At 41.6% G+C, this 12,355-nt stretch overlaps 1 protein-coding gene across 1 annotated transcript in view; it reads left to right on the forward strand.

The window, feature by feature from the left end:
* Window positions 1–2,638: 2,638 nt before the first annotated feature.
* LOC109917372 (centrosomal protein of 135 kDa) overlaps window positions 2,639–12,355 on the forward strand; it is a gene marked incomplete at its 3' end in the record, with an annotated part of 24,562 nt that continues 14,845 nt past the window's right edge. Inside the window, exons 1-2 of the mRNA XM_048592476.1 lie at window positions 2,639–2,713; window positions 10,062–10,190. Of these exons, the coding sequence (XP_048448433.1) occupies window positions 2,639–2,713; window positions 10,062–10,190 (204 nt within the window). The remainder of the gene's footprint in view (window positions 2,714–10,061; window positions 10,191–12,355) is intronic.

The following is a 12,355-nucleotide window of genomic DNA, read 5'->3' on the forward strand; positions in this document are numbered from 1 at the left end:
ATGCGTTCTAATCTTTCCTGAGTTATCATTTTATCCTTTCATGTACCTGTAAAATGGCATAACATTTTCCTTTATTTTACCTGCCATTATCATTTAATGCCCCTTTTTCACTCTCCCAGTTTAGTTTTAAATTCCACCTTGCACATTCTAAACTCCTCTGTGGCTTCTGCTGTTTTGAGCCCTCTGTTTCAGTAATAAGCCTCCCTTTTCCTCTTTATCCAATCTTATATATCCCTCACTATGCATTGGAACATATTGGCTTTGTATTGTCCTATTTCCTTCTTGAACATATCCCAGTACTCTGACACAGATTTACCTAAAATTATTTGTTCCCAGTCTACTGGCCAAATCGTATCTTGCCTTATTAAAATCCCCAGTTTAGAACTCTGATTTCTGGCCCATCTTCAATATAATGGAGTCACAGTCACTGCCTGCAAAATGAATCTCTATTGATACTTTAACCACATGCCTGACTTCTTTATTTAAAATGAAGTGATGGAAGGTGACATCGATAATCCTATCAACCAGCACTTACTTAGCAATAGCCTGCTCACTGATGTCCAGTTTGGGTTCTACAGGGCTTCTGACCTCAGTACAGCCTTGGCTCAAACATGGACAAATAAGGCTGAATTCCAGAGGTGAGGTGAGAGTGTCAGAGTTTTCATCTGATGACATGGCTGATGATTCCTGTAAGGAGTTCTACTGCTGATTAACAAAAGAAGACTAAAAGGAGCCACATGACCAATAATTGAGCAATGCTTTAGATTGCTAACAATGTAACTCATACGCCTGGACAGATCTGGTGTACCTTTAGTATCCCAAAAAGGTTCTCCAGAAGGTTTTGGTCTGCTGCAGAAAGAGGATGGTGCAGGCCAGTTGGTATCCTCAAGAAGAGCAAGAGGAGCCTGCAGCCACAGGCCTGACTAATAGAGATGATTGTAACAACGTCATAAATGCTTAATTCAGCTATCCTGAGTATTTAGTGGTTCCCAATCATTTCCACAGTCATAAATCCAACACCCATACCTTGTTGTCTAATCTGATCTTGCCATCATCTGAAAGTGACCAACTGAGTGGAATTTGGATGTATGTGGGACATGGTAGGAAGCAGGAGAATGAGCAGTTCAAATAAAGAAAGACCTATAATCAAAGAAAGAAACATAAGTATGAGCATTGTTATGCCCAGTTCCCTGTCCAAGTGAATTTCCATGCACAGTTATTATAACTTCCTCATTCACTGACTAATACTCCAGTTTGGTGCAACCCCACAGCTTCAGTAGGTTTCTTGTTTCCTTATTCTGACGGATGACATACCTCTCACAACCGCCATCTAGATTTTGGAACTCATGAGGGCTCCATCAAATTCTGTCCCACCTACTTTCGTGCAGACGCAGACCCAGTCATTAGGCAGAAGGCAGCATGAGGGGCTTTGTCTAGGATGAATGATGGCGTGGACAGTTAAGTTTTGTTGTGGGTAAACAAGAGATGAGAAGGGGGAAAATGAGGAGATATGCTCCTACTCCATCTTTCCTGTCTTTCCCTGTCTTTGCTTGCCTCAACTTCTCTGCTACCTTACAGGAGACATACTAAGTAGACCATTGATCCAGGCATACTGCCTGCCACTTCTGATACCATATGCAGGTGGCTTCTCTTTACATGGAGGTAAACTGAGGCAGAAATCTTGGCACTCGTGCAGGATGCACAAGTTTCCCTTTTGTAGATGACTCTCAAGGCTTGTTATCTTTTCTTAAATACATTTGTCTGGGATCTGGACATCATCATGGGAAAGATCAACATTTATTCCCCATCCCTGATTGTTCTTGGGAAGTTGGTGGTGAGTCACTTCCTTGAGCAGTTGAGGTCCATGTAGCCTGTGTATACCCACAATGCTGTTAAGAAGGGAGTTCCAGGGTGTTACCCCAGCAATGTGGAAGAAACAGTCATAGAGTTACAAGTCAGGATGATATGTAATTTGCAAGGCAAATTGTAGGTGGTGGTGTTCGTGTGGAACAACGGCCCTTGTTTATCTGGGTGGTAAATGTCTAACTGATCATCACTTGGTGTCACCTGCATCCTCTGGGAATTCTGTTTCCAGCTCTGATCCTGCTTAACTTGTATGTTTCAGCATGTGTCACTTCAATATTTCTATTGAAGTATCCATTGAGGTGAGCATCTCTGCTGGTGGTTGTGGTGGTGCAAATGATTCATATGACATTACAATCCCACAGTACTTTCCTTCTTCTGAGGAATTCATGGTCTCACTCCATTCCACTCCTCTTTCATCTTACAAGGGATAAAAGACCTGAATCGTTATTGATATGGGGAAAGGGTTCAAACTCTACGCTGTGTACACCATGTGATTTCAGTTAGTTGTGACATCAACTCAGCCTAAATAATTGTTATGTGCCAAGTGGCAGTGTGATACTTAATGTTGTCACCAGGTTTTTGGGAGACCCTCCTCTCTCCGTCTTCAATGCCCATGACCTGATCCACCCTGCTGATGTCAAGTGCCTATTCCTCCACACTGGTCAATTTGGAAATGACTACAATCCATCCTCAGTTCTCTGCTGCTGTCCAGAGTTTGGCACTCTTTCCCCTTGCAATGAGAGAAAACAGAGCCACAAGTGTGACAGGTAGAATGTATGAAGATGATCAAGTGAGAAAATGTATGGAGGGTGACTGCAAAAGTTGGGTGCAAGATGGCAAGATGAGGGTGAGTCCATGTTCAGACAATGATGTGAGGTGATGCCTGCAGAGAGAAGGATGAGTGGCCTGCAAGATATGTGTCGGACAATGCTGGGAACATCAGTGTTGTGTAAGTTGGCATCTAACTGTGTTATTGTCCATACTTTCTCCCCCTTTTAGAGGACATCAGATCCTTACTTGGGGTACCTTAAATGCAGAGCCATCCTCTAACAGTGTGGGGTTAATGTCAAAGTTCTGTAAATGCGTGATACATACAATGTAGCTTTGCTGAATTTTTTTCTTTATTCATTTTGTGGGATATGGCCGTCGCTGGCTGGCCAGTACTAATCGCCCATCCATCGTTGCCGTTGACAAGGTGGTGGTGAGCTGCCGTCTTGGACCGCTGCAGTCCACCTGCTATGGGTTAACCCACAATGCCATTAGGGAGGGAATTCCAGGATTTTGATCCAGCAGCAGTGAAGGAATGTCAGTATATTTCCTAGTCAGGATAGTGAGTTACTTGGAGGTGGTGGTGTTCCCATATATCTGCTGCCCTTGTCCTTCTAGATGGAAGTGGTCGTGGGTTTGGAAGGTGCTGTCTGAGGATCTTTGGTCAATTTCTGCAGTGCATCTTGTAGGTAGTACACACTGCTGCTACTGCTTTCTTTGATTTCACGTGGAGTGAATCCAATCGGCCAAAGACTGGTATCTATAATGCCGGGGACCACTGGTGGAGACTGAGTTGGATCATCCACTCGGCACTTCAGGCTGAAGACTTCTGTGAATGTTTCAGCCTATCTTTTGCAGTAATGTGCAGGGATCTTCCATCGGATGGGGATATTTGTGGAGCCTCCTTCTCCAGTGAGTTGTTTAATCATCCACTATAATTCACAACTGGATGTAGCAGGACAGATATGATCCATTGGTTGTGGGATCACTTAGCTCTGTCTATCACTTGCTGCTTTCGCTGTTTGGCATGCAAGTAGTCCTGTTTGATGGTTTCTCTAGGTCTACGCCCCATCTTCAAGTATGCTTGGTGCTGCTCCTGGCATGCCCTCCTGCACTCTCCATTGAACCAGGGTTGATCCCCTGGCTTGACGGTAATGGTTGAGTGGGGATATGCCGGGCCACAAGGTTACAGATTGTGCTGGATGAACAATTCTGCTGCTGCTGATGGCCCACTGTTCCTCATGGATGTTCAGCCTTGAGTTGCTAGATCTGTTCAAAATCTGTCCCATTCAGCATGGTGATAGTGCCACATAACACGATGGAGGTTAATCTCAATGGTACTTCATCTCCACATGGACTGTGTGGTGGTCGCTCATACCGATACTGCCATGGGCAGTAACATTTGCAGCTGGCAGATTGGTAAGGATGAGGTCAAGTATGATTTTCCGTCTTGTTGGTTCCCTCACCACCAGCTGCAGACCCAGTCTAGCAGCTATGCCCTTTAGGATCCAACTAGCTCAATCAGTAATACTGTTGCCAAGCCACTTTTAGTGGTGGACATTGAAATCCCAGAGTACATTTTGTGCCCTTGCCATCCTCAGTGAGGGCTTCCTCAAAGTGTTTGTCGACGTAGAGAGTACTGATTTCTAAGCTGAGGGAGGATGGTACATGGTAATCAGCAGGAGATTTCTCGTCCATGTTTATCCTGAAGCCACGAGACTTCATGGGGTCTGGAGTCGATGTTGAGGACTCCCAGAGCAACTCCCTCCTGACTGTATACCACTGTGCCGCCCCCTCTGCTAGGTCTGTTCTGCCAGTGGGACAGGATATATCCAGTGATGGTGATGGTGGTATCTGGGACAATAACTGTAAAGTATGATTCTGTGAATATGACTGTGTGAGGATGTTGCTTGACTAATCTGTGAAACAGCTCTCCCAATTTTAGCACTGGACCCAGATGTTAGTACGGAGGATTTTTCAGGGTTGACAGGCCTGTTTTTGCTGTTGCCTTTTCCAGTCTCTGTTGATGCCAGACGACCCATCTTGTTTCATTTCTTTGAGACTTTTCAGCGATTGGTACAACTGAATGACTCCATTTCAGAGGGCAGTTGAGAGTCAACCACATTGCTGTGGGTCTGGAGTCACATGTAGGCCAGACCAGGTGACGATGGTAGATTCCCTATCCTGAAGGACATTAGTGAACCAAATGGGTTTTCCTGACAATTGACAATTGACAATGGTTTCATGGTCATCAATAGATTCTTAATTCCAAATTTTTGTTTCTATTGTATTCAAATTCCAATATCTACTGTGGCAAGAACATTAACAGAGTTTCTGGATTAATAGTTTGGCAATAATACCACGAGGCCATTGCCTTCCCATTAATAAATTCCGGAATTAAGTTAGGAATAATCCAGTAAGCAGGAAGTAAGTCATCAGTGCAGTTGCAAAAGCAAAAATATTGAAGTAAGGGGTGATAAGTTAGCTATTGTCAGTTAAACTAATATAGATTAAAAACATTTACAATTTTAATAATTTATGATTGGTCAAAAGACTAACAGGGAAATGAGAAATTTAAAAGGTCAGAGCACATAGTGTTAGAACCATCACTGAACTTTCATTGAATTTATTTTTATTCTTCTTTCAGTTTTAATTGTGAGCTAAAAATGACTGGTGGGTTATATGGCAGCTTTTGGTGAAAGGTAAAGAACAAACCAAACAAGCTTCATTGTGTGTGAGCCAGGCCCGAATGCTAATTGTAGGCCGATTCTTTCTTAAGGGGTTCCAACCATCACAGCAAAGCTGGGAAGAGCATGGTGTTTAAAAAGGTAGCAGACGTTGGCTATTAACGAGGTCAGTACGCGGGAAAATCTGGAAGAGACCCTATGTTCAAGGAGATGGCAGATGTTGGATTATAATTGAGGCCTCGGGAATAGCTGATGAATCTATCAGGGTGGAACTATGTTTTCTGAGAAATGGTTCTGCTGAGACTGTGGAGACTTGAACGCTCCCTGCCTAATTTGATACACCAATTTCTGGAAATCCACAGATTAGAAAGCTGAGTCAAAAATATTGCTGCCTTTGCCTGGGTGAACTGAGAATGTGACCCCAATCAATGTTTCAGAAAAGCAGCCGAGGAGTCCATACACTTATACTTTTGAAACAATGCATCGTGAAAGCCACTTAAGTAATCTGGCCCATTTGTTATTTTCCTTTATTTATCCATCAACTGTATTTGTTTATCGTCTTTTTTGTGAATGGGGAGCAGAAAACAGATGTTTTGGGTTTAAAGGACAGGCATTAATCAGCTTACCATGTTGTTAATTCTCTTTGCTAAAGTTATTATGTATGTAAATAACAGTTAAGTCTTTTATTTAAGATATAAAATTGGTGTCTGGAAATTAATTATTCGCAAAGTCTGGGACTGGTTATTCAAAAGTTTGGTTCAGAACCATGACAGTGACTATTTAGGAGTTTTCAGTCGTTTAATTTTACTGTGTTGTGAATACAGAGGTAGAAATGGTGAGCTAGTTCAGCTGTCTTTCTCCATGTTGTAACATGATTGGAGTGGACTTGCAGGTTCTTGTGTTCCTATGTTTATGCTGCCTTTGAACTTTGAGTGGATAAGACTTTATCAGAAGTCAGATGACACCAAGTTATACTCCAACAGGTTTATTTGAAATCACAAGCTTTCAGAGCGCTGCTGCTTTGTTAGGTAAAGAGCAGTGCTCCGAAAGCTTGTGGTTTCAAGCAAACCCGTTGGACTATAACCTGGTGTCATCTGACTTCTGACTTTGTCCACCTCAGTCCAAAACCGGCACTTTCACATCATGGCTACCATCGACACCACAAACTGCCAGCTCAAAGTGGAGAGGATCTCCAAGAAGATGGCTCATATCGACACAGAAAGACTTCACTTGACCCAGGAGCAGTGCTGCAAAAGCTTATGATTTCAAATAACCCAGTTGGACTAAAATCTGGTGATGCGTGACTTCTGACTTTGTCCACCCCAATCCAACACAAGCACCTCCACATCAGGGCTACCAGTAATACTTTATGGCATTGGAGGTGCTGTAAGTGAAATGTTAGCAAATCACTGCCATTCAGCTTATAGGTTGTGCACATTGCAACTTGAGAGTAAATGTTGAAGATGTTAACTTGGGTGCCAGTCAAGCAAGCTGCTTTACTCTGGATGGTGCCAAGCTGCTTGAGTGTTATTGGAGCCATACCCATCTAGGTAAATAGAGAGTATACTATCACACTCTTGACTTGAGCGTTATAAATGATTGGAAGATTTTGGGTTTTCAAGATGCGAGTCACTTGCTGCAGAATTGCCAGCCTCTGACTAGTTCTTGGTACCACAGTGTTAGTATGACTGGTCCAGTTAAGATTCTAATTAATTGTGAATTCCCAGGATGTTGCTGGTGGGGGCTTTGGTGATACTAATGCAGTTTTCACAACATGTTGTTTGTTCATGGAAAGTAGGCTTTGCTGGTTCAGCCAGATTTATTACCCAGTTCTGATTCCCATGGAGATCATGGTAGTCAGCTTTTTTCTTCAACCTCTGCAGTCTTCAGGATAGACACACCCATACAATGCTTTTAGGAAAGGCGGTACCAGGATTTTGATCCAGCAGAGTGAAGGAATGTGATACAGTTCCAGTCAGAATGATGTGTGGCTTGGAGCGGAACTTGTAGCTGGTCGTGTTCGCATGCTCCTTCTACCTTTGTCCTTATAGATGGTAGAGACTGTGAGTTTGAAAGGAACTCATAAAAACATTGATACTTGGTAGTGTGGGTGCTAAGGTGGCAGATGAAAGTCTAAGAGCTACAGGCCAATCAGCTATTTGTTAGCTCACCAATAATAAAACAAAAAGCTGTCTGAAGTACATCCATGGTTACTTAACTCAGCATTTTGGTTCCTCAAAGGACAGTTGTGTGGTCAGTTCCGAAGCTGATTCTTCCAATATGTCGGTGACAAGATGAAACTAAATTTAAATTTAAGAAAAAAAGATATTGATACTGTGGTACCAAGAACTAGTCAGAGGCTGGCAATTCTGCAGCAAGTGACTCGCTTCTTGAAAACCCAAAATCTTCCAATCATTTATAACGCTCAAGTCAAGAGTGTAATTGTATACTTGTTGTTTACCTAGATGGGTACGGCTCCAATAACACTCAAGCAGCTTGGCACCATCTAGAGTACTGCATTTGGAAAATAATTTCTAGATTTAGAAAATTTACCAGAAACTCTGAGAGTGGGTTTCTGCTGAGCAGACCTGGGTTCCCACTAAAATTCCCATTTCATAGGTTGACCACAATACAAGTTTCCTTATGTGAAAAATATAATACAATATATAAACATGAATTTCTTTTTAATGTTATTACCTTTTGTTTCACCTTTGCAGTGTTAATTATTTTAAATTAATACGGAAAATGTTGCTTTTTGAAAAATATCCATAAGATGCACTGAATATTCAATTGCTCTTCAGGAACTTATGAAGTTTATTTGTTGAAATAAGCCAGCCTTTCTTTCCAAGTTCAATCTACCTACTTCCACTCTCATATGTTCCATGAAGAAGGAATGCATAATTGTCTTTTGAGCAGCTCATCCTGTCTGCTTCATAAATTCATTAGCAACTTATTTCCTCTTTACATTTTGGAAAAGAAGTTCATGCTTGGCAGAATGTCTGAAAATGTGCCTTCACTTGATTTCTCATTAATGAATCAAAATAACTACCAATATTTGTCACAACATTGAAGTGTCATGTTGAAATTTAACAGTGATAATGGTCAAATAGATTTTCAATAGAAAGCGTTTTAATTTATGTAACACTTGTATCACTTTATAAAAATGGATTTAATTATGATTTAAGCTTTGTAAAAGCATCCTATTATCACGAGACTCTCTCACCAGTGTTGAAAATTCCGAGAATTGTACAATGTTCCCTCTCATTTCTCTGTGCTGTCAGCTTTTACTGTGTGGTCCCTTTAAATCAAAGCACAGCCAGACATGCACGCACCTTTGCGGGATGTTGGTGTCAACACACTTCCCATATTTTATATTTTGTTATATAGCATTATTTGTTCATCTTGATGTATTGTATAGTGTGTTGCCAAGGACTGTTAACAATGAAAATGCTGTGTATCTTGTAGTAAGATGGATGTCTAAAAACAATGAGTCAAAGTACAAAAGAGAGATAGAGGGCTTGGTGATGTGGTGCAATGAGAACAACCTCTCTCTCAATGTTGGCAAAACTGAAGAATAGAAGGAAAGGAGGAGAACACACCCCAACTACATCAATGGAGCTGAGGTTGAGAGGGTGAAGAGCGTCAAGTTCCTTGGAGTGATGATAACCAACAACCTGGCCTGGACTTCCCACGTAGATGCAATGGTCAAGAAGGCATAACAACGCCTCTTCTTCCTCAGGTGGCTCAGGAAATTTGGTATGTCCATAAGGACCCTCACCAACTTCTACAGATGTACCATTGAAAGCATACTGTCCGGGTGCATAATGGCCTGGTACGGTAACTGCTCTACCCAGAACCATGAAAAACTACAGAAGGCGGTGTGCACAGCCCAGACCATCACAAAAGCCAACCTTCCATCCATGGACTCCATTTACATGGCTCGCTGCCACGGAAAGGCTGCCAACATCATCAGAGATCCTTCGCACCCCAGTAATGACCTCCTGCAACCTCTTCCATCAGGCAGAAGATACTTAAAATTAAACACATGCACGAACAGGTTCAGGAACAGCTTCTTCTCAGCCGTTATTAGACTGATAAATGGACTCTCTAACTTCAAATAATGCTGATCCTGTTAACGTTAATCTCGCATGGCGCATGCTCCGTGCAATGTAACCTGTATGCCTCTGTATAAGTTTTTTTTGAAGAACTTCTGATCTGTACGCAGATAGTGAGAACTGCCAATGCTAGAGTCTGAAATAACAGTGTGGAGCTGGAGGAACACAGCAGGCCAGGCAGCATCAGAGGAGCAGGAAAGCTGACATTTTGGGTCGGGACCCTTCCGAAACGTCAGCTTTCCTGTTCCTCTGATGCTGCCCGGCCTGCTGTGTTCCTTCAGCTCCACACTGTTATTTCTGATCTGTACATCCTTGCTTACTATGATCTGCCTGTACTGCTTATAAACAAAGCTTTTGACTGTACTTAGGTACACATGACAATAAGTCAATCAATCAATCTTTATTAAGAGTCTTTCGTTCAGATTATTTGTATTCAGAGTCTGCATGTTAACTTCAACCTCAGTGCATGTGAGTTTTTATCATTTGTATATGCAGTGATATAAGAGTTTCCAGAGACCATCATGTTGACTCCTTCAATTCATTATTCTTTCGTGCATTGATACATAAAATGTTTATTTTCATCCTAATCACTTTCCTCCTTTTCTCAATGACCATTCTTTTACAGATTGAATTAAGAGATGAGGAAATAGAACGCTTGAACCGGACTCTGGAAGGTGGTCGTCCTCATGATGTTATCTCTCTAGAAGCTAAAAGCAAAAGTAATGAACGTCTTATAGCACACTTAAACCTACAGGTGCGAGTTAATATTACCTGTTTGTGATATTAATGCATAAGTAATCCATTACTAGGACAAAAAACCTTTAAGGTACATTTCTTGGAGGATTTCTGAAATAACAGATAATTGACTAATCTGTTTGTTGTAGCCAGTGTTCATATTGACCTTCATCTGTGATAAAAAGTATGCCGCATTGCTGAGGAAAGTGACTTTGATCCTCTAATTTGAAAAAAAATTGAGAAGTGCTGTTCCTTACTTCTGGGTCTTGGACATCACATGATTACAATGTGAGGGGGTATTTGATAACCGCAGTGACTAAATGTCTGATATTAATTCTGACTGATGAAATTGCGGTTGTAATAACAGTTGTAGATATTTTTTTTTTTAAATCGACTTGCTCAGACATGTTATGAAACTCCTCTGGAGTAGGAAGACTTGAAACTACCACTTCATTCCCTATGACTTCCTTTCTACAGTTAGTTTTAATCATGCACCCTTGGATTTGAAGCTGGCATTCTCCACAGGCAGTTAGCATATTTGTTAATATATTTAAATTGTGCTATTGTGAGCTGGATTCTATTTTAACCAAAACATTGTGACAGACTTGATTGGGTTAATGTCTCAGAACCAGTAATATTCAGTTGTTAGTGCAGAGTAAGTTTCCAGTAAGTAAACCATTAGATTGTGTTGATGTTTGATTTTGCAGGAGAACTTCTAATTTTTAGCTTATTACTTTCTCATAATAGAGAAAAGAAAAACTATATCCTTTCTGTTTGCCTGCTATCATTCTGCTAGTCACAAACTACAGTACTATTTTTTGATTAGGTCATAGCAATCAATCTTAACAAAGACCTAGAAATTAAGGTAAAGGAAATCAACATATTATAAAGCTTTGGGAATATAAGATCTGAAATCACCTGGTTCTCCTAAGTATTTTGCACTTGCTACACTACCACTTTATTTCTTCATCAGCTGCACTATGCTTTCTGTACTTTATCTGATTAGAATACCCAATGCACAGATTATACAGGGCATGAGTCATAAGAGGAGAGCTCAGGAAGATGCGTTCCTCCAGGTTTTCATAATTTCTGGAACATCCTGCAATAGACCTGCTGCCTTCTGGACCAGAAAGACAAATTTTGCCAGTAGATGTGAAATTGCTCCTTTCAACCACATCTCCCCGTCTGCAGTACAATCTGTATAAAACAGGTTGATGACACTGTTCACCAGGGCTGAGCAGTACATTACCTCCCAGCTCACCTGAAACATGATAGAGCTTAGGGATTTGAATCAGTGGCTGACTTTGCTTGTCCAGATCCATATTCGTTACCCATGTTTTGCTTTCAAGTATTCTGCAAAATAGCTAACGTCATTTGCCAATAGGAAACAATAAGCACAAGATCATGCAAGGTCACCTCAAATTGTTCTTGAACTGAGTATCTTAATATGGCTGTTGAGAGTCAACCACATTTCTGTGGACCTGGATTACACTTATGCCAGACCATGTAAAGAAAGCAGATTTCCTTCCCAGGAACAACATTAGTTTCTGAGACAATCGATTATATTTTCATTATTATCATTCCTGAGATTAATTTTTTAATCCCAGATTTAGCAATGTATTTAAATACCACCAGCTGGGAACTCATGTCCCAGAACATTAGTCTGGGTTTTAGGATTGCTCGTCCAATAGCATTATCTCTATGCTACCAACTCCCCACATTTAGTAGCAAAAGTAATTGTATTCTGCTTATTTTTCACCTAAGTGATCAAATCTATTTCTTTTCTTAAAAGAAGATGAGCTAATCCTAGTCAACAAGGTGCAGGGCTGGATGAACACAGCAGGCCAAGCAGCATGATAGGAGCAGAGAGGCTGACGTTTCGGGCCTAGACCCTTCATCAGAAAAGGGGGAGGGGAAGGGGGTTCTGAAATAAATAGGGAGAGAGTGGGAGGCGGATAGAAGAAGGATGGAGGAAAGGATAGGTGGAGAGGAAACAAACAGGTCGAAGAGGCGGGGATGGGGCCAGGAAAGGTGAGTGTAGGTAGGGAGTTAGGAAGGGGACAGGTCAGTCCAGGGAGGACGGACAGGTCAAGGGGGCGGGATGAGGTTGGTCGGTAGGAGATGGAGGTGCGGCTTGAGGTGGGAGGAAGAACAGGTTAGGGAGGCAGGGACGAGCTGGACTGG

This window comes from Rhincodon typus, unplaced genomic scaffold (assembly GCF_021869965.1).
Source record: "Rhincodon typus isolate 14 unplaced genomic scaffold, sRhiTyp1.1 hic_rhity00001300, whole genome shotgun sequence".
Lineage (NCBI taxonomy): Eukaryota > Metazoa > Chordata > Chondrichthyes > Orectolobiformes > Rhincodontidae > Rhincodon > Rhincodon typus.